At 66.4% G+C, this 27,506-nt stretch overlaps 1 protein-coding gene across 2 annotated transcripts; it reads left to right on the top strand.

The window, feature by feature from the left end:
* The first annotated feature begins 115 nt into the window (after positions 1-115).
* GRIK5 (glutamate ionotropic receptor kainate type subunit 5) lies at positions 116-27,089 on the top strand. Of its 2 annotated transcripts, none has more exons than XM_038382750.2 (20): positions 116-621; positions 6,422-6,555; positions 7,511-7,675; positions 9,673-9,770; positions 9,948-10,113; positions 10,448-10,626; positions 11,171-11,224; positions 11,857-12,018; positions 12,992-13,144; positions 13,270-13,374; positions 14,426-14,533; positions 14,764-14,970; positions 15,814-15,864; positions 16,079-16,188; positions 16,600-16,773; positions 17,089-17,254; positions 17,614-17,839; positions 25,306-25,434; positions 25,544-25,665; positions 25,944-27,089. In XM_038382750.2, the coding sequence occupies exons 2-20, from the start codon at positions 6,471-6,473 to the stop codon at positions 26,295-26,297; spliced, it is 2,814 nt and encodes a 937-aa protein (XP_038238678.1). In that variant the 5' UTR covers positions 116-621; positions 6,422-6,470; the 3' UTR covers positions 26,298-27,089. The 2 variants fall into 2 exon arrangements, with proteins under 2 accessions (XP_038238678.1, XP_038238676.1); XM_038382748.2 differs by having other exon boundaries at positions 15,814-15,927.
* The last annotated feature ends 417 nt before the right edge of the window (positions 27,090-27,506 follow it).

The following is a 27,506-nucleotide window of genomic DNA, read 5'->3' as shown; positions in this document are numbered from 1 at the left end:
CCGTGAGAAGGGGGTGTCTCCACCCCCTCATCCCCCACATATCGCCCCGCCCCCGACGGAGGGTCCCGCCACCCCATCCCCCTCCATCTCCGCCCCCCCGTCTCCTCTCTCCGCCCCCCACCGTCGCCGCGATGCGCCGGCCTCACTGATTGAGGGCTCCTGAAGCGCCCCCCCGCTCCCCTCGCATCCGCTGCATCGCCCCCCCCGGCGGAAAATCGGGATTTGAACCCCTCCCCCGTCCCCTGGAGCTCACGGCCGGGGGCTGCGATCGGGGGGGGGGGTCCGGCCCCCCCAGGAGGGCGAGCGGGGGCTGCGGTCGAGGGAGATTCGGGGCGCCCCCCCCCGGACAGACAGACGGACGGACATGGGGCGTTTTCTCTTCTACCGGCAGTTCTCCCCTCCCCCCTGCAAAATGAGGGGCGCTGACGCCTGAGCCCCCCCACTACGACCCCCGCCCCCCGCGCGGCTCACCGCTGCCAGCTGCCAGGGCTCCCCGGATTGGGGTTTGGGGAGCCCCGGAGCGGGGCGAGCACTGGACTGTCCCTGCCGAGCGCCCCCCTCCGGACGGGCGGGGGGGGCCGCACCCCCGAGCCGGGGGGGGCCCCGCCGATCACGGATTCCGTAAGTCTCGCTACTTTCCTGCCTGTTTGAGGGGGGCCGGGGGCAGCTCCATGTCCCCCCCCTGCACTTTGGCGGGGCCTATACCGAAGCTCTGCGCACGCGTATGTGAGGCCGGGGGGTTGGTATTGGGGACTTGGGGAGCTGCCCCCCCCGATTGGCTGGGGGAGGGGAAGGGGAAACCCGTTTGGCCTCTACCCTGGTTTGTGCTGGGGGGGGGGGAGAGACAAGGGGCAGAGATCGCGGGGCTGGGCCCGTCTGGCCCTGGCTGTATCCTGCGTCCCCCCCCCTGCAGCCCCCCCGGCTCTGCTCCGGGCACGCTGTTCCCGCCCACCCCAGTCGGGCTCCGGCCCCCCTATTTCTCTCGGCGCCCCCAAAATGGCGTGACCCCACCCCGCCCTTCCCCCTTCCACTAGGGGGCCCCCGCTGCCCCAAATCCAGGGCTGAGCACAAGAAGCAGGTGGGGGGACATGGGGCCTTTCCCAGCTGGGGAGGAGGGGCTGGCTCGGGGGGGGCAGGGAACGGGGCTCGGGGCCTTTCCCCACTGGGGCTGGGGTGAGCTCTGAGACCCTCTAGCGCAGCTGCTCAGTGGGTCCATGTGTGAATTGAGTTCACTGGGTCTCAGCGGGATCCCCCCATCCCAGGTACCAGCCGGCCACAGGCCCGAGCCCCCCTCCACCCTGGGCCTGGGGGTGCACGTGGGGTGGGGAGGGAGCTGTCCGTATGCTCGCCCTGCTCCTTCTTTGGGAGGGGGAGAGGATCCTTTGACCAACCCCCCCATGCAGGGTCCCCCATGTACCCCCACCCCAGTGCCCCCCTGCACTCCCCCTCTCTCTTAGGGCCTCCCCCCTCTCAGCAGCACCCAGTGCTCAAACCCCTTGGTCCCATCCCACCTCAGCACCCTCCCAGAGGGCCCCTCTACACAATCACCCCACAGGCCCTTGGCAGCCCCCCAATTCCATGTCTCTCTCCTGCTTCCGAGCCCTGAGTTTGAGGCCTTGCTCAGCCCGCAGCTGCGGGGGGGCACAGAGCTGCCACCCCACGTTAGCGTCACCTGGCTCCCTGGCGCGGCCTGGCAGGAGGGGACGGCGCTGAGTTGATAGCCCAGCCAGGCCGGGCTGGGGCCTGGGGCTCCTGCTGGGGTCCCCGGAGCTGAGCTATGGGGCCATGTCTCAGTGCTGACGGTTCACGGGGGCAGAGGTAACTGCTGAGGGCACTGGGGGGAAGCTCGCAGCTCCAGGGTCCTGGCTCGTGACACTGCTGGGGGGAAGCTCGCAGCGCCAGGGGTCCCGGCTCGTGACACTGGGGGGAAGCTCGCAGCCCTTTCTGCCTGCTCAGATGTTGATACCTTTTGTACCAGCCGTAGCTGTTGCCGGGCAACAGGACACGGCTAGAAAGGAAGCCGGTGTCTCCAGGCAACGCGATCTCAGACCCCGCCCCTTCTCCCTCCCCTCCCCCATGCAGCTGGTGGGGCATCAAGGGGTCACGTGACTGGGCTAAATTCCCATCCTCCCACTGCTGGACCATGGAGGGATTGGTGATGGGCCCCATCCCATCGCCCCAGCTCCCCAAATCCCCCCAAGAACCCCAGCACTGAGACTCGGCCCCTATCTCCCCAGATCCCCCCCAAGAACCCCAGCACTGAGACACGGCCCTATCCTCCCAAAGCCCCCAAGAACCCCAGCCTGAGACATGGCCCTATCCCCCAAAGCCCCCCCAAGAACCCCAGCACTGAGACATGGCCCTATCCCCCCAAAGCCCCCCGAGAACCCCAGCAGTGAGACATATCCCTGTCTTCCCCCCCCCAGATCCCCCAAAGGAACCCCAGCACTGAGACAAGGCCCTGTCCCCCACAGATATCCCCCAGGAACCTCAACACTGAGACACACCCCCCCCACAATACCCCCTGGGAACCTGGCACTGAGACACATCCCCTCCCCCACCCAAATGCCCCCCAGGAACCCCCAGCACTGAGACAGGGCCCCATCCCCCCAAATCCCCCCCTCGAACCTCAGCACTGAGACACGCCCCCCCCTCCCCTGGGACCCTGGTGCTGCGAGCTTCCTGCAGCAGTGCCCATCCAAAGCCAGGTAGTTTTCCCTGGAGGAAGTTGCTGGTGCTGCTCAGGGTTCAGGCCTGGTCGCACCCTCCACCACCCAGCTCCTTTGCCCCCCGGGGGGGCATCCGATCCCCCCCTCGCTCATGCCCAGCAAGGCTGCGGGAACCACGTCGCTGCTCAAGGTGAAGGTGGCGCGAGGACACCGCGAGCTGCTGACTTGGCACAAACAGGGAGCAGGGCGGGGGGGAGCAGGCTGGGGGGGAGTAGTGCCAGATGCTGCGAGACCCCCTCCCCCACTGCGACCAGGAGTCACCTTGGCCAGGGGGCGCCGTCAGGCAGGAAATGGGGTGAGAGGCTCAGTAGGGGGAGCTGTGGGGTAGGAGGGTCAGTAGGGGGCGCTGTGGGCAGGGGGTCAGTAGGGGGCACTGTGGGGTAGGAGGGTCAGTAGAGGGTGCTGTGGGATGGGAGGCTCAGTAGGGGGAGCTGTGGGGCAGGGGTCAGTAGGGGGCGCTGTGGGATGGGAGGCTCAGTAGGGGGAGCTGTGGGGCAGGGGTCAGTAGGGGGCGCTGTGGGGTAGGAGGATCAGTAGGGGGCGCTGTGGGGGGAGGCTCAGTAGGGGAGCTGGGGTAGGAGGGTCAGTAGGGGAGCTGTGGGGGCAGGGGGTCAGTAGGGGGCGCTGTGGGGTGGGAGGCTCAGTAGGGGGAGCTGGGGGCAGGGGCTCAGTAGGGGCGATGTGGGGTAGGAGGGTCAGTAGGGGAGCTGTGGGGCAGGGGGTCAGTAGGGGGCGATGTGGGGTGGGAGGGTCAGTAGGGGCGCTGTGGGATGGGAGGCTCAGTAGGGGAGCTGTGGGCAGGGGGTCAGTAGGGGGCATTGTGGGGTAGGGGTCAGTAGGGGGAGCTGTGGGGCAGGGGGTCAGTAGGGGCGATGTGGGGTGGGAGGGTCAGTAGGGGGAGCTGTGGGGCAGGGGGTCAGTAGGGGGCGATGTGTGGTGGAGGGTCAGTAGAGGGCATCACAGACTCCCAGGTCATGCCCACTTCTGGCCCCGTGAGGTCCATGGGAGGAGCCCCCCTTCAGTGCGACAGCCCTTCTTGGGGGGCCACTCTCTCCGGGGGGTCCAGCCCCTCCACCTCCTGGAGCCACATCTCTTGGCACCTTAGCCCGCATGTCTCTGCCGTGGGCCCCTCAGGGAGATCCCTCGCTCCGGACCCCCAGGGGCTCCACTCCCAGGGGGAATGCCGCCCCCCCCGTTCTCTAACCCGGGGGTAACTCAGCCGGCGGCGTAACGCAGGAGGGGTTTGTGAGCGTCTGAACCCAGCACAGGAACTCCCCGGTCTCAGGCCTGGCCTCCCCCAGCCCAGCCCAATCTCCCCTGCCTCCAGGGGGCTCTGCCTGCCCCCTCCCTCCAGCCCCGAGCCCCCCTGCTTCTCCACTGGGCATCTGCTATCACCAGCCCCAAGCCCCCCCCGTCCATTGTCTCCTCTCCCGGTAAACAGGGTCGCCTGGGCCCCCCCTCCCCTCTTCTGTCCTCTGGCCCCTCTGGCTGGACCCAGCTGGTCCGGTCACCGGGGACCCCGCAGCCCCTTGTCCCCCCACTGGCCGAACCGAGCTGGGCTCCGGGTCCCCAGTCGCTGGGGTCTCCATTCTCCAGGCCATTGGCCAGGGTCCCAAGTTCCCTCGCTGGCCCTGTGTCCCCACAAACTCCCTCTCCCCTCCCCTCGTTAAACCCGTAGCACCCAGGGAAACTGAGTCCCACCCTCTCCACATGGAAACCATTGGGAAAACAAGAAAAAATCAAGAGACCCCCCCACTTTGTCACAGGGCGTAGTGGGGCAGGTGGGGCAGTTGGAGGTGCTGTGGGGCAGAGGAGTCAGTAGGGGTCACTCTGGGGTAGGGGGTGTCATGTAGTTTGGGCCCCACTTCCTGCGATTCGCTGGGACTCTCAGCCAGCCAGTAACACAGAAGGTTTATTAGACAACAGGAACATGGTCTAAACCAGAGCTTGTAGGTGCAGAGAACAGGACCCCTCAGTCAGGTCCGTCTAGGGGGACAGGGAGGCCTGAGCCACATCTGGGCCCCCATCCATTTCCCAGCCAGCTCCAAACTGACTCCCCCCAGCCCCCGCCCCAAGCTTTGTCCCTTTCTTGGGCCAGGAGGCCACCTGATCTCTGTTCTTCAGCCCCTTCAGTTGGCACCTTTGCAGGGGAGGGGCCCAGGCCACCCGTGGCCAGGAGACAGGGTGTCGGCCAGTCTCTGTGCAGACAGCATCACACCCCTGCCCTCCAGGACTCTGCAGCAATCACACCCCCGATCCCACCCCCTAGAGACTTAAGAAATGCCTAGGGAAACTGAGGCACATACACAGTATTCAGAGCAAACATTAAGAACAGTCCCACTTGGCCACAGGGAGTCTCTAGGGGGTGCTGTGGGGCAGAGGGTGTCTAGGGGGCACTGGGGGCAGGGTCACTGGACATGCTGGGAGGCAGGGTGTCACTAGGGGGTGCTGTGGACGGGAGGTCTCCAGGGGGTGCTGAGGGGTGGAGGGGTCACTAGGGGGCCCTGTGGGGCGGGAAGTCTCCAGGGGGCCCTGTGGGATGGGAGGGTCACTAGGGGGCGCTGAGGGGCGGGGAGAGTCACTAAGGGGCCCTGTGGGGCAGGAAGTCTCCAGGGGGCCCTGTGGGACAGGAGGGTCACTAGGGGGCACTGAGGGGTGGGGGGTCGCTAGGAGGTGCTGTGGGGCAGGGGGGTCACTAGGGGGCGCTATGGGGTAGGAAGTCTCCAAGGGACGCTGAGGCGCGGGGGGGGGTCACTAGCGGGTGCTGTGGGGCAGGAGGTCTTGAGGAGGCACTGAGGGACGGGGGTGTCTAGGGGGCACTGAGGGGCGGGGGGGTCACTAGCGGACGTTGGGGCGGGAGGTCTCCAGGGGACGCTGAGGGGCAGGGGTGTCTAGGGGTGCTGTGGTACAGGGGGTCACTAGGGGGCGCTGTGGGGCGGAAGGTCTCCAGAGGATGCTGAGGGGCAGGGGGGTCACTAGGGGCCCTGTGGGGCGGGAGGTCTTCAAGGAGAGCTGTGGGACGGGAGGATCGCTAGGGGGCTCTGTGGGATGGGGGGATCACTAGGGGGTGCTGTGGGATGGGAAGTCTCCAGGGGGCACTGAGGGGCAGGGGGGTCACTAGGGGGTGCTGTGGGGCAGGAGGTCACCAGGGGGTGCTGAGGGCCGGGGGGGGTCCCTAGGGGGCTCTGTGGGACGGCGGGGGTCACTAGGGAGCCCTGTGGGGCGGGAGGTCTCCAGGGTGCTGAAGGGTGGGTCACTGGGGGGCTCTGTGGGACACTGGGGGTCACTAGGGGGCATGAGGGGTGGGGGGGTCACTAGGGGGCTCTGTGAGATGGCAGGGGTCACTAGGGGGCCCTGTGGGGTGGGAGATCTCCAGGGGATGCTGAGGGGCAGGGGGGTGACTAGGGAGCGCTGGGGGCGGGGGGTCTCCAGGGGGCCCTGAGGGGCTGGGGGTAACTTAGGGGGCACTGTGGGACGGGAGGTCTCCAGGGGGCGCTGAGGGGCGGGGGGATCACTAGGGGGCCCTGTGGAGTGGGGGTGTCTAGGGGCCGCTGTGGGGGAGGTGGTGCTATGGGGCAGAAGATCTCCAGGGGGCGCTGACGGGCAGGGGGGTCACTAGGGGTGCTGTGGGGCGGTGGGCTCTGCCATGTGACCCCCCCAGCCCCCCCCCCGGGCTCTCCCTCCCCCTGCAGGTGGCAGCCGGGGCCGCGGTGACGACGTTCCCCATGAGGAGGGTGGAAGATGCCGACGTCGCCCGGGCTGCTGCTGCTGCTGATCGTCAGCGTCGCCCGCCAGAGCCTGCAGGTGCTGCCGTCGCTGCGCATGGGTGAGGCGCCCCGGGGAGCCCGGGCGGGAGCTGCGGGTCGGGAGTGGGGGGCACCGGCAGGGCTGGGGTCGCAGGGCTGGGCTAGCAGGGGGCTGCGGGTCGGGAGTGGGGGGCACCGGCAGAGCTGGGGCGGGGGGAGCCTGGAGCCGGGGGAGCAGGGGCTGCGGGTCGGGAGTGGGGGGCACCGGCAGGGCTGGGGGCGCAGGGCTGGGCTAGCAGGGGGCTGCGGGTCAGGAGTGAGAGGCACCGCAGGGCTGGGGGGGCAGGGCTGGGCTAGCAGGGGGCTGCGGGTCAGGAGTGAGGGGCACCGGCAGGGCTGGGGGGGCAGGGCTGGGCTAGCAGGGGGATTTGTGAGTCGGGAGTGAGGGGTATCAGCAGGGCTGGGGTGGGGGGAGCCCAGAGCCGGGGGAGCAGGGGCTGCGGGTCGGGAGTGGGGGGCACCGGCAGGGCTGGGGCAGGGGGAGCCCGGAGCTGGGGGAGCAGGGGCTGCAGGTTGGGAGTGAGGGACACCTGTAGAGCTTTCTTTGGGGTGGGGCTGGGGTTGACAGACACCCCATAGGGCCTTTGTCCGCTGCCCCATCTGTTGTCCCGAGGTCACCCACGCGGCTGTCGGGGATTAATGCTCACTGGGCGCAGAGCTGGGACGGTGGGGGCAGGGGGCAGGGGGTGGGGGGTGGTAGGGGGGCAGCCATAGGAGGTGCAATAACAAGTGCCTAGAGGTCTGGAACGGGAGGCGCCAGGGGCTGCAGCCCAGCTCTGGGGGGCGACTGGTCCTTTGGGGGATGATGGGGAAGGGGCAATGGGTGACGGGGTCAGCTGGGGGCAGTGTGGGGCCTATGGGTTGGAGGGGAGCCATGGGATGGTTGGTGGGGAAGAGGTGTCTGAGGATGGGGGGAGGTCAGTGGTGTCTGGTGTCCCTGGACCCATATGCCCTCCGGCTCTGTGCCCCCCACAGCTGCGATCCTGGACGATCAGATGGTGTGTGGGCGCGGGGAGCGGCTGGCCCTGGCCCTGGCCCGAGAGCATATCAACAGCATCATCGAGGTGCCGGCCAAGGCCCGCGTGGAGGTCGAGATCTTCGAACTGCAGCGCGACAGCCAGTACGAGACCACTGACACCAGTACGTGTGCGAGGGGGTGTGTGAGGAGGATGCATGGGAAGTAGTGTGCAAGGGGGCCTGTGAAAGCAGTGACACCAGTGAGTGTGTGCAAGGGGTGTGCATGAGACCACTGACACCAGTATGTGTGCAAGAGTGTGTGTGTGTGCAAGGAGACATGCACAGGGAGTTGACTGTGCAAAGGGAGTATGCGTGTGAGCCCATTGACACCAGTACATGTGCAAGGGGTAGCCAGGATTAGTCTGCCAACACCATTGCATGTGCCAGTGTTCATTGTGTGAGGGGGTGACCCACGTGAGCAAATGTGTGTAAACACATGAGGGGAGCATGCAAGGGGGAGTGTGCACAAGGGTGGTTAGTCCAAGAGCACCTCTCCAAGGCCATCGTGATGTGGGGAGTGTGAGTATGTGAGGGGGAGTCCGTGACCCAACAGGGCTGGGAGCATGAAATCCCCCAGGCCAGTCAAGGCTGGGTGTGCAAGGTGCGCGTGCACACATGGGCCCAGCCCTCACTGGGTGTGAAATCAGGGACACAGGCATGTGCCGGGCACAAGTGTGCAAGGAGGAGAACGAATGTGCTGGGAGTGGGCCAGGAGGCTGAGGAGATGGGCGAGTGTGTACGTTGGGTGTGTAGGGGCCGGGTGTGCAGGTGAGCGTGTGCCCGAAGGGGAGGGGTGTGGAAGGTGATAGTTCAGGTGTCCGGGCACGGCATGGGGTTGCGGGTGTTCCGGGGCCCCAGGCTGGGGGCTCCAGATGAACTCTGGTGCAGCGTCTCCCACCAGGGCCAGGAGCCTGCCTGGCTTTGGGGCCTCCTGGGTCCGACCTCGGGACGTTCAGCCCCCTGGTAATCCAGGACCCCCCCACAGCGAGTCCCCCTGGACAGGACCCCGGGGAGCCTCACGAGCCCCCAGAGGGCCCCCTCCAGCCAGCAGCGACTCCCAGCCAGCGCGTGACACAGGTGGATTATTAGTCGAGGGGAACCCAGCGTAGAACAGAGCTTGTGAGTGCAGGGACCAGGGATCTGCAGCAAAGTCCATTGTGGGGGGATCCGGAGCCCCAGGTGCCCCCCAAACCAGGAGACTGAGTCACTTCTCACAGCCCAGCCTCAGCCATGACCCGCTGCCTCCCTCCAGCCTTTACCCCTCTCCAGGGCCAGCAGGTCACCAGAGACCTCCACCTTGCAGGGAACCGGCTCTGGCCGCCAGGCGCCAGGATACAGGGTGTCAGCTGGTCTCTGTGCCCAGGCAGCCAGTCGGCGTCACACCTGCCCTCCGGGGGTCGCTGCGGCGATTACACCCCTGATCCCCCCGAGTAACACACAGAGGAAACTGAGGCACTCCCAGTATGCAGAGAAACATTACGTGTGTGTGTCGCAGCAGGAACGTGAGGGTGAGTGGGCATGTGCAAAGATGAGGGTGTGCATTAGTGGAAGGACAAGTGTGCAAGGATGCAGGGGTAGGTGTGCAAGGATGGGAGTATGTGGAAGGATGAGTGTGCATTTGTGAACAGACATGCGTGTGAGTGTGAATGGGTAGGGTGTGCACGTTTGGCAAGAGGAAGAGGTGTGAGAGCATGAGTGTGTAAGGGTGGGTGTGCAAGGGGAATTGTGCAGGATGTGCATGTTTTTGGAGGGAGGAGTGCACATGTGTGAGGATGGGCATGCAATGGTGAGTGTGCAAGGGCTGTGTGTAAGTGTGTGTGCAAGCAAGTGTGGGCATGTGAAGATAAGTATGAAGGGTGTGTGTTGGTGGGGGGAGGATCATGTGTGTGCCCAAGGGTAGGTGTGCAATGGTGAGCATGCATGTGTGGGGGTGGGCATGTGTGTGTGCAAGGAGGAGAATACTGAGTGTATGTCTGTGGAGGAGGGGCACATGTGTGAGTGAGTGTGTGAGGGGTGAGTGTGCAAGTGTGTGTGTGTGTGTGTGTGTGTGTGTGTGCAAGGGTGGACATGCGAGGGCCTGGCTGTCTGGTGTGCCCTGACACACCACTCTCTCCCTACAGTGTGCCAGATCCTGCCCAAAGGGGTGGTGTCGGTTCTGGGCCCCGCATCGAGTCCGGCCTCGGCCGCCACTGTCAGCCACATCTGTGGGGAGAAGGAGGTAAATGGGGGAGCAGGACCCCCTGAATCCAGGGGCAAGCCTTGCCCCTCCCCTTGTACCCCATCACCCCCACTGCTCCCTTGTTCCCCACATCTCCAGTGCTTCCCTCCCTTCCCCCCGCAGCCCCACCCCCGGCCCGATGCCCCCTGGCGGGTCCTGACCCCTCTCTCTCCCCAGATCCCCCACGTGAAGGTGGGCCCCGAGGAGACCCCCCGGCTGCAGTATTTGCGCTTCGCCTCCGTCAGCCTCTACCCCAGCAACGAGGACCTGAGCCTGGCCCTGGCGCGGATCCTGCAGTCGCTCAACTACCCCTCGGCTAGTCTCATCTGTGCCAAGGCCGAGTGTGAGGGGCGGGGGGCTCGCCAGGGGGCGCCAGAGGGCAGGGAGCAGGAGGGGTTGGTGGGGGGGTGCCGTGGGGCAGGGAGTGGGAGGGGTTGATAGGGGGGCACTGTGGGGTAGGGCATGGGGGTCAGCAGGGGGTGCTGTGGGGCAGGGAGCAGAGTGGCCAGTGGGAGGCACCATGCTTCAGGAGGTAGGGCAGGGGATCAGTAAGGGGTACCGTGGGGCAGGGAGCCGGGGGGTCAGCAGGGGGCGCTGTGGGGCAGAGGGTGGGGCAGGGGGGCAGAAGGGGGGCGGCGTGCTGCGGGTGGTGACCCTGCTCCCCCCGCCCCCTGCAGGTCTGCTGCGATTGGAGGAGCTCGTGCGCCAGTTCCTCATCTCCAAGGAGACGCTGTCGATCCGGATGCTGGACGACGCCCACGACCCGACGCCGCTGCTCAAGGAGATTCGGGACGACAAGATCTCGACCGTCATCATCGACGCCAACGCCTCCCTCTCCTACCTCATCCTCAAGAAGGTGACGGCCCAGGCACTGCTAGGGGGAAGTGCGCAGCCCCATGGTCCCGGCTGGGGCACTGCTGGGGGGAAGCTTGTAGGACCAGGGTCCCGGCTGGGGGGACTGCTGGGGGAAGCTCGCAGCCCCATGGTCCAGGCTGGGGGCACTGCTGGGGGAAGCTCGCAGCCCATGGTCCTGGCTGGGGGCACTGCTGGGGGAAGCTTGCAGCCCCATGGTCCCTGTGGGGGGCATTGCTTGGGGGACACTCGCAGCCCCATGCGTCCGGCAGGGGGCACTGTTGGGGGACGCTCGCACCCCCATGGTCCGGGTGGGGGGGGCACTGCTGGGGGGACGCTTGAAGCCCCATGGTCCCTGTGGGGGGCACTGCTGGGAGACGCTCGCAGCCCCATGGTCCTGGTGGGGGGCACTGCTGGGGGAAGCTCGCAGCCCCATGGTCCTGGCGTCGGGCACTGCTGGGGGACGCTCGCAGCCCCATGGTCCCGGTGGGGGGCACTGCTGGGGGAAGCTCACAGTGCCAGGCTCCAACTCTCCAATTTTTTTGCAGGCCTCGGAGCTGGGCATGACCTCGGCCTTCTATAAATACATCCTGACCACCCTGGTGAGCTGGGGCGCGGCCCGGGGGACCCCTCTACTCACTGGCCCCGGGGACCCTCCCTGTGCTGCAGGGGGGCTGGGCTGGCTCACATGGCCATGACCCCTGGCCATTAGCCGGGTCATTCCCAGACACCCCCCAGCCCGGCCTCGGCCCCCAGGGATCTGTTCGTGGCTGGCCTGTCCTGTCGGGGCCCCTCCCCCCAGCCCCACAGCCCCCGGGCCCCCTTCCTCCCGCCCTGCTGTCCCTGGGCCCCGCCGGGTCCCCTCCCTCCTGCCCCGCAGCCCCCGGGCCCCCTTCCTCTCACCCTGCCGTCCCTGGGCCTCGCCAGGGCCCCTCACTCGCACTCCGCAGCCCCCGGGCCCCCTTCCTCCCACCCTGCTGCCCCCGGGCCCTGCCGGGTCCCAACCCTCCTGCCCCACAGCCCCCGGGCCCCCTTCCTCCCACCCTGCCGCCCCCGGGCCCCGCCGGGTCCCCTCCCTCCTGCCCCACAGCCCCCGGGCCCCCTTCCTCCTGCCCCACCGTCCCTGGGGCCCGCCGGGTCCCCTCCCTCCTGCCCCACAGCCCCCGGGCCCCCTTCCTCCCGTCCCCAGGCCCCGTGTGGGCCTGACCCCCTCGCCCTGCGGCGCCCCCTGCAGGATTTCCCCACCCTGCGCCTGGACGACGTGGTGGACGATCACTCCAACGTCGTGGGCTTCTCCATCCTGAACGTGACCCACCCCTTCTTCCTGGAGTTCGCCCGCAGCCTCAACATGTCCTGGCGGGAGACCTGCGACCGGAGCCCCTTCCCCGGCCCCACGGTGAGCCCCCTTTGACGGCCCCCGGCATCCCCCAAGGGGACGGGGGCTATTTGGTTAGGGCCGTGGCAGGACGTGGGGGCGTCCCTGAGCCAGGGACCCTGTGATTGGCAATGGGGTGAGACTGATGGGGGCACAGCTGGGGGCCCCCTATTTTGAGGAGGATAAAGTATGAATGGGGAGCACGGGGGAGCCCTTTAATTAGGGAGGGGTTGGGCGGATTGGGGAGCTGGTTGAGGAGTTGGGGGTTGGGATTGGGGGGCTCTGGGGGAAGGGTGGGGGTGTTTCGGGGGCTCAGGGGGAGGGGGAAGGTGTTCGGGGGATGGGGAGGGTGTTTGGGGGTGTCATGGAGTGTGGGGGAGTCCGGGGCCTGCACACCTCTTCCTGGGATTCACTGTGACTCTCAGCCAGCCAGTAAAAGGGAAGGTTTATTGGACAATAGGAACACAGCCTAAAACAGAGCTTGGGGGTACAACCAGGACCCCTCAGTCAAGTCCTTCTGGGGGGGCAGGGAGCTTAGACCCTGGCCCTGGGGTTCCCTGCATCCCACCACCCAGCCCCAAACTGAGACCAAAACCCCCCCAGCAGGCTCCCTCCTGCAGCCTTTGTCCAGTTTCCTGGGCAGAGGTGTTACCTCCCCCCTCCCCACCACTCCTGGCTCAGGTTACAGGCTCTCAGGTCTCCCATCCCCAATGAAATCCCCCAGCTACATTCCCAGGTCAACACTCCCCACTCCCTGCTGCGTCACAGGGGGCCTCTGGGGGAGTGGTTCGGGTGTTTGGGGGATGGGGAGGGTGTTTGGGGGGCACTGGGGGAGGGGTTTGGGCACTGGGGGAGGGGTTGGGTGTGTTTGGGGGCACTGGGGGGGGTTGGATGTTTGGGGGGCTCGGGGGAGAGGTTGGGGTGCTGGGGACCCCCAGACATGTAAGGGGGAAGGTCTGACGTATCTGTGGGTTCACTGTCTCCGGCCCCCCAGCTCTCGGCGGCTCTGCTGTTCGATGCGGTGCACGTGGTGGTGGGGGCCGTGCGGGAGCTGAACCGCAGCCAGGAGATCGGGGTCCGGCCGCTGGCCTGCACCTCCGCCAGCATCTGGCAGCACGGCACCAGCCTCATGAATTACCTGCGCATGGTGAGTGCCCCTGCCCCTGCCCAGCGGGCGTTCACTCTGGAGCCTACTGACCCCATCCCAGCTCTGCCCCTTCGTCCCACTCACTTGGTCCTTCTCTCTGTCTGCCCCGGCCGCGCCCCGGCCAGGTAGAGTATGACGGGCTGACGGGGCACGTGGAGTTCAACAGCAAGGGGCAGCGAACCAACTACACCCTGCGCATCCTGGAGAAGTCGCGGGATGGGCACCGCGAGGTGAGACCCTCCCCGGCCCCCCCAAACTCCCAGCCCTCCCTGGAGCCCCCATGCCCTTCAATGTCCCCAGCACCCCCTGACCCTCCCCACATCTCCATGGCCTCCTGCACCACTGGACACCCCAGCCTCCCTAGATCCCTGGCACCCCCCATCTTCCCACAGCCCCCCCAGACAGGCCCCTCCTCAACCCCCCAGGACCAGCCCCATGGTCCCCCCCAGCCCCTTCACCCCCCCCATCAGCCCCATGGGTCTCCACACTCTCACCTGGCTCTGGGGCCGTTCCTGGGGACCCCTTCACTGTGCCAGCCCCCTGGGGGTCACTGTCACTGGGGTCAGCCCCTCGGCTTCCCCGCCCCCTGCGGCCGACCCTTAGAGCCCACAGCGAGGCCCCCTGGCTGGGACATTGTGGGAGACTCACACCCCCAACGGGAGCTGTGACCCCCCCCAATGCTGCAGTGACTCAACCAGCGGGGGGACACGGGCGGGTTATTGGGGGTCCGGACACGCCCTGAGTGACCATAGAGAACGGAAATTACAACACAGTCCAGCTGGGGCGGCCCCAACCCCCAGGAGTCCCCATCCAGCCGCGTCTCCCGCACTTCCAGCCGCCCCTCTTATCAATCCCCCTGCCCCTCCAGCCCTTCATCCCCCAGATGCTCCCTCGGCCGGTGCCCTGCGGAGAATTGGCTGCCCGTGGGCGCTAGGTGCTGGTACCAAGTGTCAGGCCATTGTCTTCTGGAACCTGCCACGGGCATGGGGCAGGCCCCTCACCCCCGGGACCCCCAGGGACAGCCCTGCCTCACTAGGACCCCAGAGACCCTTAGCCCCAGGTGTCCATCACACCTGGAGCTCTGGGTCTGTGCAGAGGAAACCCCACACCCCTTGCAAGTGACCAGGCACCACATGGGGAAACTGAGGCATACATAGTAGTCATCCAAAATATGAAAAATTCCCACTTCGTCACCCCCCACCCCACTGAGCCCCATGGCCCCCCAGCTGCCCAGCCCCATGGCCCCCTCCCACTCCCGCCCAGCCTGTGCCCTCCCTGCAGATCGGCGTGTGGCACTCGAACAGGACGCTGGCCATGAACGCCACCACGCTGGCCATGGACGTCTCCGAGAGCCTGGCGAACAAGACCCTCATTGTCACCACCATCCTGGTGAGCCTGGCTGTGGGGGCCTGTGCGGGAAGCCCAAGGGTGGGGCGGGGGCTGCCTCCCGATTACCTGGGGGACCTTTCAGTGCCGCAGGGCACCGCTGGGGGGAAGCTCGCAGCGCCGCAAGGCACTGCTGGAGGGGCAGCTCACAGGGCACTGCTGGGGGGAAGCTCGCAGCACTGCAGGGCACCGCTAGGGAAGCTCGCAGCCAGCACTCACCCCCCACCTCGCAGGAGAACCCCTACGTGATGCGTAGGGCCGGGGCCCAGGCCCCGGGGGGCGCCGGGGGGCTGTACGAGGGGTTCTGCGTCGACATGCTGCACGAACTCGCCGGGATCCTCAAGTTCCGCTTCCAGCTGCGGCTGGTGGAGGACGGGCTCTACGGGGCGCCCGAGGCCAACGGCTCCTGGACCGGCATGGTGGGCGAGCTCATCAACCGGGTACGGCCCCAGGGCGCTGGGGGATCGCGGCAGTGGGGGGGAGAGGGTCAAGGGGGGTTTAGGGGACAGTCGGGGGGCAGTGGGAGGTCGCGGGGGTCAGGGCAGTGGGGGGGCAGAGGGGTTTCGGGGAGGGAGCGGTGGTTGGGCAGTAGGGTTTCGCGGGGCAGTGGGGGACGAGGGCAGCAGGGGGGCAGCGTATGGCAGGGGGGTGTCAGGTGCAGCGGGGGGCAGCGGGGGTCAGCGGGGGGCAGTGGGGTTTCAGGGGGCAGCGGGAGGTTGGGCAGTGGGGGGGGATGGGGGCAGCGGGGGTGTCGGGGACAGCAGGGAGCAGTGGGGAGGTCAGGGGCAGTGGGGTTTCAGGGGGGCAGTGGGGGGCAGCGGGAGGTTGGGCAGTGGGGGGATGGGGGCAGCAGGGGGCAGCGTGGGGCAGGGGATGTCAGGGGTGCAGCGGGGGGCAGCAGGGGGGAGCAGCGGGCAGTGGGGTTTCAGGGGACAGTGGGGGCCAGCGGGAGGTTGGGCAGTGGGGGGTGGGGCAGCAGGGGGCAGCGTGGGGCAGGGGATGTCAGGGGTGCAGCGGGGGGCAGCAGGGGGGAGCAGCGGGCAGTGGGGTTTCAGGGGGCAGTGGGGGGCAGCGGGAGGTTGGGCAGTGGGGGGATGGGGCAGTGTGGGGCAGGACGGTGTCAGGAGTGCACTGGGAGTCAGCAGGGGGCAGTGGGGAGCAGTGGAGAGGTCAGGGGCAGTGGGGTTTCAGGGAGGCGGGGGGGGCAGTGGGAGGTTGGGCAGTGGGGGGCGGGGGGCAGCGGGGGGTAGGGGGGCCCCTCTCACCCTCCGCTTTCTCCGCAGAAGGCTGACCTGGCTGTGGCCGCCTTCACCATCACGGCGGAGCGGGAGAAGGTGATCGACTTCTCCAAACCCTTCATGACTCTGGGGATCAGCATCCTGTATCGGGTGCACATGGTAGGGGGCCCTGGGGCACCTGGGGGGCTTCAGTCCCAGGGGGACGCTCAGGTGGGGGGAGCTCAAAGAGGGAGGGGCCTGGGCCCAGGGCGGGTCTGTGGGGGGTGCAGTCCCAGGGGGACACTCAGCCCCCCCGTCTCCCCCTCTCTAGGGCCGCAAGCCTGGCTACTTCTCCTTCCTGGACCCCTTCTCCCCGGCCGTCTGGCTCTTCATGCTCCTGGCCTACCTGGCCGTCAGCTGCGTCCTCTTCCTGGCTGCCCGGTAACGCCCCCCGCGGGGAGACGATGGGGCGAGTGGGGGGCTGGGCTCCGAGGGGGAGGGGGCAGGACAGTGGGGGGCTTGGTGGAGGGTGGGCTCTGGTGATGTGGCAGGGAGGGGATGGAGGGATGTGGGGGGGCCGGCAGGGAAGAGGGGCATCAGGGACCGGGGGGGACAGAGACAGGGGCAGGGACAGGGGGGACAGGGACTGGGGGGCATCTGGGATGGGGGGACATGGGTGGGGGTGTCAGGGATGGGGGCAGCAGGGATGGGGTGTCAGGGACAGGGTTGGGGGGGACAGGACTGAGGCAGGGACAGGGAGTGTCAGGTGTCAGGGATGGGGGGACAGGGACTGGGGCATCAGGGGCAGGGGCAGGTTGCCCAGCGACCCCCCTCATGGCCCCTGTCCCCCAGGCTGAGCCCCTACGAGTGGCACAACCCCCACCCCTGCCTGCGGGGGCGCCCCCACGTGCTGGAGAACCACTACACCCTGGGCAACAGCCTCTGGTTCCCCATCGGCGGCTTCATGCAGCAGGGCTCCGAGGTGCTGCCCCGGGCCCTGTCCACGCGCTGCGTCAGCGGGGTCTGGTGAGTGCCGGGCAGGGGCTGGGGGGCCTCGGGGGGCAGCGGGGCTCTCAGGGGGCTGGAGCCCTGAGCTCTGGGGAGATCTCGGGGGGGAGTGGGGGTTGTTGGGGGGGCTGGAGCCATGTGCTTTGGGGGCAGTGGGGGATCTCGGGGGCAGCAGGGGGTCTCGGGGGGCTGGAGCCCTGGGCCCTGGGGGGCAGCGGGAGTCTCAGGGGGCTGCTCTCTGGGGAGCAGTGGAGGGCAGCAGAGGGTCTCAGGGGTCCCCTCTCCTGGCCTGGCCCCACAGGGCTGGTCCCTGATCCCCGGGCTCCCCGCCAGGTGGGCCTTCACGCTGATCATCATCTCGTCCTACACGGCCAACCTGGCCGCCTTCCTGACGGTGCAGCGCATGGAGGTGCCGGTGGAGTCGGCCGACGACCTGGCCGACCAGACCAACATCGAGTACGGCACCATCCACGCCGGCTCCACCATGACCTTCTTCCAGGTGAGCCCGTGGCCCCGCTCCCGCCCCGCAGCCCCTGGGCCCCGCCGGGCCCCTCCCTCCCGACCCGCAGCCCCTGGGCCCCGCCGGGCCCCTCCCGCCCGCCCCGCAGCCCCTGGGCCCCGCCGGGCCCCTCCCGCCCGCCCCGCAGTCCCTGGGCCCCGCCGGGCCCCTCCCGCCCGCCCCGCAGCCCCTGGGCCCCGCCGGGCCCCTCCCGCCCGACCCGCAGCCCCTGGGCCCCGCCGGGCCCCTCCCTCCCGCCCCGCAGCCCCTGGGTCCCGCCGGGCCCCTCCCGCCTGCCCTGCAGCCCCTGCTGGCCCAGCCCTGGTCTCCCCCAGCCCAGGTGCCCCTCCCTCCCGCAGAACTCCCGGTACCAGACCTACCAGCGGATGTGGAACTACATGCACTCCAAGCAGCCCAGTGTCTTCGTGAAGAGCACGGAGGAGGGAATCGCCCGGGTGCTGAACTCCAGATACGCCTTCCTGCTGGAGTCCACCATGAACGAGTATCACCGGCGCCGCAACTGCAACCTCACCCAGATCGGGGGGCTGCTGGACACCAAAGGCTACGGCATCGGCATGCCTCTGGGTAGGGCAGGGGCAGGGCCGGTGGTGCTGAATCGGGGGCCTGCTGCCCCCGGGGGTGTCCTGCATCTGCCACTCCTGGGGCACTGGTGGGAGGCTTGAGGGGAGGGATCTCTTGTCTGGGGGGGGGGTCAGGACTGGGGGGGGCATTGGGGGCCAAGGGGAGTTGTTGGGGTCAGACTGGTCCCTCCGGAGGGCGGGGTGGGGGACAGAGGCTGGTCTCCCAGGCGGTCGTGTGCCCCGGCGCCGGGGGTCTCCCCCAGCGTCCATAGGAGCAGCACCTCCCTGGCGTGGCAAAAAGGGCCCCCCCACCCTCTCGGTCCCTTCTCGCCGTCCAGTTGCTGGGACACTGGACGTCTCGTGCTGAGCAAGCAGCTCCCCTTAGCGGCTCCAGCGCAGTCTGGAATAAGGAGCTGGGAGTGCCCGGCCCGCCCGGGGCTGCGGGATTTCCGACAGCGCAGGGTCCCGCGCGCCCGTGCCGCTCAGTGACCCGCATGCCTGGGATGGGCCCACGTTCCGGTGCCGGCTCTGTAAGAAGTTTAAACCCAGAACCGAGGAGAGGGACAGACTCAAATTCCTTCTCCTGGAGCTGCCTGTCACCTGTCGTGGGAGCACCAGCTTGATCCGGCACCGAGCGGCTCCGTGGCTAGGAGTGCCCCGGGCTGCTTTAGTGAGGCTCCATGCGGACCGGGATCTCCGGCATCGCCCGCCCAGTCCCGATGCACTTCTCCGGGTGCCAAGGAGCCAGCGCCAGCCGCGTGGCACTGCTCCCCAGTGCCAGGCCGAAGAAGTCGCACCGGCATCAGTCCCCGCTGAGGAAGACCACGGAGAGAGGGAGACCCGTGCTGGGCCACTCCCAAAACAGACATTGACTGGTTGGCCCCGGGAAGATGCCCACAGACTCCCCACCTAGTGTGAGCCATGGAGGAGAGAAAGGCCTGGCCATGCCTCCTGCCCTCCTAGCACCATCTCCCCCGAATTGTGACCCACAAGGGCCAGCTCTGGCACCGCAGGACCCTTGGGGAGGGGTCCTGGTCCTGGGCAAGCCAGCAATGGGGGTGCAGCACCACCCGCCATCTCCCTCATCCTCGCGGAGGCTGACCCCACAGCATCGCTCGCTGCCTGGGCACAGGGGCGCTGGCCCAGGAGGGGACGAGCGTGGGTCGGCCCGGACGACTGGCTGCTCAGGGCCAGCCCAGGGACATGGTGGAGGCACATGTGGGTCTCGTAGGATCCACGGGCCGGAATCTGGGCTCCTGATAATGAACCGTCGCCCGTTTCGCCAGCTCAGGTACAACCATAGGGGCAGTTTCCGGCTCGAACCAGGCTGGGGCCTCCTTCCAGAGAACCACTTCAGGGCCTCGCAGCACCCTCGCTACGAGACATCTCATCACCACAGCCAGGAGCTGACGCTCCAGGGACGCTCCGGGGGCACATGGGACTTGTATGGCTCAGACCCGGCCCCTCCAATCGTGGCTGCATCAGGGTGTGTCCCCGGGCGGGCGATGCTCTGAGCTGCTCCCTACAAAGCCAATCTGGACTCTGGGGAAGTCTCCTCTCTGTGAGCAGCCTGTCTGCAGGACACACAGATCACCCGGCTCCCCCCTTCCTGGGTCTGACCGCGGAGCATTCAGCATCCTCTGCCCCTCCGTGAGCTTCCCACAGCAAGTGCGCCCAGGCAGGGTCCTGGGGAAGCCAGAGGGTCCTGCCCCCCAACTCCGCAGTCAGACAGGACTTTCAGCCAGCCCGTAAAACAGGTTTATTAGACGACAGGAACATGGTCTAACACAGAGCTTGTAGGTACAGAGAACAGGACCCCTCAGTCGGGTCCATTTTGGGGGGCAGTGAGCCAGACAATCCCGTCCGCACGTCACTCCATGTCCCCAGCCAGCCCCAAACTGCCTCCCACTCCAGCTTCCCCCCCCCCTGCTCTCGGCTTTGTCCCTTTCCCGGGCCAGGAGGGCACCGGATTCCTTTGTTCTCCAGCCCTTTAGCTCTCACCTTGCAGGGGGGAAGGCCCAGGCCATCAGTGGCCAGGAGACAGAGTGGCCCTTTATGTACCCTGGCCCTTTGCTCTGCAACAATCACGCCCCCTTATACCACCCCCTAGAGACTTAAGAACTGCATAGGGGAAACTGAGGCTCCTCCACACTATTCAGAGGAAACATTAAGAACAGTCCCGCTTCTTCACATCTTTCTCCCCTTTGAGACCGAACTGACCGGGGTCACTTTAGCCGGTGACCTGGGGAAGTTCGAACCCATCAACATTCCCATGGATGCCCCAGCATCTCTCCCTGCCCCTTGGTGGGAGATATACCAGGCCCTTCCAGTTTCACGCCCTCCCTTAGGTCGGGTGTGTTCGATGGCACTTGCAGATGGCACGTGGGCAGGTTTATGCGGCCTGTGCCCTTTTGCCACCCCAATATCCCTGGGGTTCAAACCGAGATCAGGTCTTCTCCCAGCACTCCAGTCTGGAGGGCTGCAATTTGGGCTCTCTTGGTTAAGAGCCCCCATCTTGACCTTGGCCCCCCTCTGGCCATGTGTTTCTGTCACCCATTGCTCGGCATCAGCCCCTTTCATTGGATGCAGCCATGTCTGGGCAGAGGGGTCAGGATACACCTCAAAGCGCCGCCCCAAGAGATATGGCTGCAGCTTCTTAAGGGCCTGCCCCACGGCCAGGCATTTCTTCCCACGTAATTCTGCTCCTGGGGCAGCAGCTTCTTGCTTGGGCACCCAATGGGGTGTCTGCCCCCCTTAGCATTGACCTGCCCAGCCCTGCGTCTGAGGCGTCAGTGAACACTGAAAAGGGCTTGGCACTGTCCGGGTTTACCAGATTTACCAGGCCCTGGATTAGAGCCTCCTTCAGTGCACAGAGAGCCCTCTGGCACTGCTCGGTCCAGACCACCTCATCTGGCTTCCCCTTCTTGCATAGCTGAGTGACGGGGGCAGCTAGGGAGCTCAAGTGGGGTACAAACCCACAGTAGTACCCCGCCATCCCGCTAAAGGCCTGGACCTGTTTCTTGGTCTGGAGAATGGGCCAGTCTGATCCTCTCCACCAGCCCGTGGGACGGAGGGTGATCTGCAGAGGTCCAGGGCCAGACCCCACATTTCTCCCACCAGCCGCGGAGCAGGGTGACATGACATTGGACCCCTGGGCTGTAAGGACCTTGCTGGGGACCCCCCTCTGCTGAAGATGGTCAGCAGCGCATCTGCCGATGTGGAGGGCCTATCCCCCACCCTGGAGTAGTGGGTGGCAAAATCCATCACCACCAGGACGTATTTCTTCCCTGACCCGGTCGCCTTGCTAAGGGGCCCCACTATGTCCAGAGCCCCCTTCCCTGCTGTGGGATCACTTCCCAGCAGCACCTCTGGACCAGGCAAACCTGGATGTCAGCCGACCTGCCCTGCCTGTGGTTCCCCCCACTCAGCTGGGATCTCAGCTCCCCCCTTGCTCAGCGCTGCCCTTGCTGTCCCAGTGGGGGTAGGCAGCGAGCTCGCTGCTTTCCTCACTGCATCAGAGCCACTGTGAGCCCCTCTCTGGTGTGCAAGGGGGCAGGGAGCATCTCTCTGTCCCACCCAGCCCCAGGGGCTGGTTACAGGCAGGCAGGTATCCTGAGCCTAGCAGCTCCTCCCTGCTGCCAGCCAGGTCAGCTGCATTTTCACTGACCATTTCCCTCTCCGCCGATTGGTTCCCTGGATTCAAATTCAAACCCTCGGCCGGCCGTTACACGAGCAGGGCCTGGATCCTGTCCCAAAGAGACACAGTCACCCCCCAACAGGGTCTCACAGCTGATATCCTGGAGAACCCCAACGACCAGCCAGCCCCACCCCTCCTGGGTCTGCACAGGGATCTGGGCCACAGGCAGGGCGAGGGGCTTCATCCCTGGGACCCTCACCCAGCTCACACAGCCCCCCAGCATCTGAGGCTGCACCACCCAGGGCCTGACAACACTTCTCTCTGTCCCAGGATCTCGCCATCCCGGGAATGTCTCCCCATTGACCATCACCTTCCGCTCCCACTGGGGGTCCGAGGGGCTTGACCCCAGGAAACTCCACACAGACATATAGGTTGGGGTCAGGAGTGGGAGCCTGTCCCCCTCCCCACCCATCTGGCTGACAGAGTCTATGGCCTTGGGACCCAGCAAGGGAGCTAGACACCGGGGCTTTTCCGCAGGGTCCCCCTGGTTCAAATCACCAGCCTGCTCAAAGGCAGTGAGGTGGGCACCCACATCCCCCTCCCTTAACCAGGGGCAGCAATTTAATCTTGAGGTTCCCTGCGGAACTGGCACCCCGGGGTCTATCCCCGCTCACCCCTGGGAGGTCCCCTCTGCCTCTCCGCTCCACCATCACCAGTTCATGCTGCTGCTGCTTCTGCAGCTCCTTCTCAGGATCTCGCTGTCTCTCCCAGTCCTCTTGCTCTCTCGGACTCAGCTCCAATCCCGTCCGTCTCCGATACCCCGATGGGGAACCCGATCGTGAAGACCCTTGTCTGGTCGGGACAGGAGTCTTGGGGTTGCCTGGCTACCACTCCAACTGTTCCCAGATCCTGCTATAGCCCCATTTGGGGTCAGGAATCTGCTCCTTAGAGTGATCATCCTCCTCCAGCTGCACAATTAACTGTGCTTTGGTGAACTATCCAATGTGCAACCTTCTCTTTTTGCACAGGGTTACAATGTCCTTCTTAAGGAGATGGTGACAGGCCATCAATCCACTGTTCCCGAGTTGTTGTGGACTCACAGGCCTGTGTGCTCTCAGCTCCCCACGGTTTCCAGGGAGAACCCCGAGTGTGCCAGCCCTTCTCGAGATCACCACCTCTTTGCCAGGGTCGAGCTACAGACTCCTCCGCCCCTGGGACCGCTCACTGCAATCTCCAGGGGAACCCTGTTACTGCACAGTCCTTCTCGCTGGTCACACACTCCCAGGGGTTAACTGCCCCCCAAAACCGCTCCTCTCTGAGCCTTCAGCACGCCTGTTCCTCGTCAATCCCCCTTCGTTTTACTGCTCCCCAGTCACTTACTGCAGGAAGCGCCATCCCCGGGGTGCAGTACATCCCACCACTACCACCAGTTGCCACGGAGTCCCCGGGCGATGCTCTGGAGCTGCTCCCTAGGAAGCCAGACAGGACTCTGGGGAAGTCTCCTCTCTGGGAGCAGCCTGTCTGCAGGACACTCAGCTCCCCAGGCTCCTCCCTTCTTGGGTCTGACCTCGGAGCATCCAGCATCCTCTGCCCCTCCATGCGCTTCCCACAGCGAGTCCGCCCAGGCAGGGTCCTGGGGAAGCCAGAGGGTCCTGCCCCCCAACTCCGCAGTCAGACAGGACTCTCAGCCAGCCAGTAAAACAGAAGGTTTATTGGACGAAAGGAACATGGTCTAACACAGAGCTTGTAGGTGCAGAGAACAGGACCCCACAGCTGGGTCATTTTGGGGGGCAGTGAGCCAGACAACCCCGTCTGCACTTCACTCTATGTCCCCAGCCAGCCCCAAACTGAAACTCTCTCCAGCCCCCCCTCCTCTGGGCTTTGTCCCTTTCCTGGGCCAGGAGGGCACCAGCTTCCTTTGTTCTCCAACCCTTTAGCTCTCACCTTGCCGGGGGAAGGGCCCAGGCCATCTGGTGAGTGGTCTCGGGGTGGAGGAGCCTGCGGCTTGGCCCTGGGAGAGAGAAGGACTTTTGCAGTAACAGGGTTCCCCTGGGGATTGCAGCAAGCGGTCCCAGGGGCGGAGGAGACAGAGTGTCGCCATTTATGTACCCTGGCCCTTTGCTCTCCAATAATTACACCCCCTTATCTCACCCCCTAGAGACTTAAAAAATGCCTAGGGGAAACTGAGGCACCCCGACAGCATTCAGAGGAAATATTAAGAACAGTCCCACTTCGTCACAGATGCTCACTCTCCAGTGGTGGCTGGACTGGGACCGGTGTGCGCTGACGTTCCTTTTGCAAGGCCTCTTCAATTTCGCTGCTCACTGACAGGACGGGAGCTCCCCTGGGACCCCGCCAGACCCAGGGCTGTGGGCACCAGAGGAATTAGCGTCTCAGCACTCAGAGTGGCGCGTCTGGCCTGCTGGGCGGTTCAGCCTACGGGCCAGGGTGCGTCAGTCCATATGGACAATCCGACCGCGAGGTACCCAGGAGCTCTCACTGCAACTCTGGGATTCCTGGATAGCACCATCCCCCCGAGGCTATTTCCCTGCCGGGCTTGCAGAACCGGCTGGGGATCCGCTGAGCAGGTGCCCAGTGATCACGTGTGGCCCATTCGACATTTTCTGGACGGAGGTGTCCACCAGGTGGATCCAGCTGCAGCCAGGCAGGAAAGGCCCCCAGTTTTGCTCATATGTGGGACACAACCCAGGTTCCCTCTCGGACGCCTTCCGTCTGCCATGCGGAGGGAGACTTCACGAGACCTTTTCCCCCATTGCCCCTTATTCCCAAGGCTCTGCTCCAGGCCAGGAGGGACGGGTGTGGGCGATCCTCACAGCCCCGGCTTGACCTGTCCATAGACATGCCGATCAGCCACCCGGCACCGCGAGAGCGGGGAAGCTTGATGATGAGCACGGCAGAGCAGAGCTGCTTGGCCCTGCTCTGAGCTGGAAAGCGGGCGAGTCTCGCTGGTGGCCGTTCCTGTGGCCTGAGCATCTCGGAGGTCCGGGCCCGGACGCGCATTTCTTCAGGGCCAAGGTGCGACTCCGCTCACGTCCCTCCAGTGGTGGCGGGGGCCAGGAGATTTTCCTTCCAGTCTCTGTCTGAAGCCACACGCTCGCTGGGAGAACAGGCCCCGCCGCGGGCAAGGAAAGGAGCCCGCCGCATCTGCCTCGCTGCCACGCACAGGACGGAAGGGAACCGAGCCAGCCCAGGGAATCTCCGCCTGGATCCCGGCCTGCCATCCGCACAGACTGCACCTGGCGAAGGGCTCGTCAGGCCAGGCCCGGGGCCTGCAGCCGGCGGCAGAGCGCTCCGATCCCACGGCCGCGCCGCGCCCATCCCACTGCCCCACGATGGCTGGGGGGTCGCCGACGTGGGACTCGCAGCAGAACAGCCGCTTACCGACCTCCCGGCACTTGTTCTCCGAAGGGCTGCTCGAGTCTGTATCCCGCCGGAGCTGCCGGGGAGAAGGGACCGAGAGGGCGATGGGGTCTTTTTACCGTGCCAGGGAGGTGCCCGCATAGACCCGCCTGGGAAGGGACATGAACGCTCAGCTCAGAGACCAGCTACGAGTCAGTAACCGGCTGTTCCCTTGGGGGGTCCCAGGGTGCAGGGGGGTGGGGGGCAGCGGGCTTCAGGGGTCAGAGGGGGTCCCAGGCTGTTCTCTAGGGAGATCCTGGGGGGCAGGAGGTTGCAGGGGACAGGGTGGGCTGAGACTGTTCCCTTGGGGGAGTCCTGGGGGGCAGGATGGCAGATGGGGGCTGGGTAGTCATGGGCCATTCCCTGGGGTCAGGCTGGGGGCAGCAGCATCCTGACCCACCCCTTGCCCCCAGGCTCCCCGTTCCGGGACGAGATCACGCTGGCCATTCTGCAGCTGCAGGAGAACAACCGGCTGGAGATCCTCAAGCGCAAATGGTGGGAGGGGGGCAAGTGCCCCAAGGAGCAGGATCATCGTGCCAAAGGTGAGGGGGCCGGGGGGCGCTTGCAGGGCCAGGCTGGGAGGGCAGAGGTGGGGGCAGGGGGGGAGACCCATGGGGCCGACTCCCCCTCACCCCCCGTCTCTCCCCCCAGGCTTGGGCATGGAGAACATCGGGGGCATTTTTGTGGTTCTCATCTGTGGACTCGTGGTCGCCGTCTTCGTGGCTGTCATGGAGTTCGTCTGGGCAACGCGCCGCTCAGCAGAGACCGAGGAGGTGGGGGGCGCTGGGGCTCCGGGGGTGGGGAGGGAACCCAGGCATCCAGTGCTGGTATGGGGGGGGGTGACAAAAGAACCCAGGAATCCAGTGCTGGAATTGGGGTGGGGGGGCACAAAAGAAACCAGGCACCTGGTGCTGGGATGGGAGGGAAGGGAGGAAGGAACCCAGGTGACCAGTATGGTCAGCAAAGAAGGAACCCAGGCGTCTGGCAGCGGGAAGGGTGGTGAGAAAGGAACCCAGGCATCCGGCGCCCTGATCCCCTGCTCTCCCCCCAGCTCTCGGTGTGCCAGGAGATGCTGCGGGAGCTGCGCCAGGCTGTGTCGTGCCGGAAGCCTACGAGGTCCCGGCGGCGCCGGCGGCCCCCAGCCCGGGCAAGCCGGGCCCTTCGCGCCGTCCGCGAGATGCGGCTCAGCAATGGGCAGCTCTACGCGGGGCCCCTGGCCTCTGAACCCACCTCCCAGCGCCTTCTGGAGGAGCCCGCCCGGCCCTGCACCCACATCCGCATCTGCCACGAGTGCCGCCGCATCCAGACTCTGCGTGGGGGCCCCCCCACCCCACGCCGGCCCCTGCCCCCTGAGGAGGACACCCCGCGACGGGGGGGGCCCCGGGACCTGACTGAGCAGGAATGACCCCTGCCGTGGCCTTCGCCCCTCTTGACATGTACGCCGTGCGTATGCCAGGACTCCGGGGTCGGGGGGGCCTGGGGACAGGACCCCCCAGGGACAAGACACTCCCACAGTGCTCCCCTGGAGATGGGACCCCCACTGGGGATGGGCGTCCCCAACACAGGGGTGCCCTGGGGATCTCCCCACCTGCTGCAGCACCCTGGGGTCAGGGGGCAGAGCCCTCAGTGCCATCTGAGATTGCCCCTCCTTTGTGCCTCCACCCCCTACAACTGGCGCAGCCCCCCTGTGCTATCCCCCTCTGGCCCCTGCCGCGCCCGGGGGAGGGATGCATTCCCCATGTGCCTGGAAGCAGGGGAGGCCCCGGGGCTGTGGGGTCAGGTGCTGTTGGAAACATGCCAGCGATGGACCAGGATGGAGTCCCTCCCGCCCCGCGAAGGAGGGGACCAGAGCAGGGGCTGCGGGATCCCCAGGGCGGGGGGCACACAGGGCAGAGGGGTGGCCATGAACTCAGGGTTTCAAAGTGGCTGGGTTGGGATATCGGCACCGGGGGGTGACTGGACGAGGGGAACCGGTCCCAGGATCCACGAGGGGGTGGGGGGAGCCAGAGCCGCCCGCAGCAAAGGGACGAGACGTGGCCTGGCCAGAGGAGCAAGCAGGACGGACGCGGGGGGGGGGGCCCGGGCCCCCCTCCCGGCTCCATTTCTTTTCCTTTTGTTTCCATCTTTTTGGAGAAATTTCTATTGAACCAAAACGGGAGAATCCAAGTGAGGCCGAGGGAATAAAACTGACATGAGACTTTTACCAGCGACACCAGCACTGCTTTGTTAGCCGGTGCCCCTCACTCCCGACCTGCAGCCCCCCCAGCTCCGCTGGTGCCCCTCACTCCCGACCCGCAGCCACCCCTCACTGGTGCCCCTTGTCACGGAGTCCCTGGGTGATGCTTGGGACCTGCTCCCCACGAAGCCAGGCAGGACTCTGGGGGAGTCTCCTCTCTGTGAGCAGCCTGTCTGCAGGACACACAGCTCACCCGGCTCCCCCCTTCCTGGTTCTGACCTCGGAGCAGTCAGCGTCCTCTGCCCCTCCGTGCGCTTCCCACCGCGAGTCCACCCAGGCAGGGTCCTGGGGGGGCCAGAGGGTCCTGCCCCCCAACTCCGCAGTCAGACGTGACTCTCCGCCAGCCAGTAAAACAGAAGGTTTATTAGACAACAGGAA

The sequence above is a fragment of the Dermochelys coriacea genome, chromosome 24, assembly GCF_009764565.3.
Source record: "Dermochelys coriacea isolate rDerCor1 chromosome 24, rDerCor1.pri.v4, whole genome shotgun sequence".
NCBI classification, from domain to species: Eukaryota; Metazoa; Chordata; order Testudines; family Dermochelyidae; genus Dermochelys; species Dermochelys coriacea.
Note: the sequence above shows the minus strand (reverse complement) of the source record. Positions and strands in the feature narration are given on the sequence as shown.

Bases quoted from the DNA above. Each gene is read 5' to 3' on its own strand.
- GRIK5 (XM_038382748.2), top strand. From the start codon at position 6,471: ATGCCGACGTCGCCCGGGCTGCTGCTGCTGCTGATCGTCAGCGTCGCC. The intron at 15,928-16,078 runs GTAGGGGGCCCT...CCCCCTCTCTAG, and splicing joins TCCTGTATCGGGTGCACATG to GGCCGCAAGCCTGGCTACTT. The intron at 16,774-17,088 runs GTGAGTGCCGGG...GCTCCCCGCCAG, and splicing joins CGCTGCGTCAGCGGGGTCTG to GTGGGCCTTCACGCTGATCA.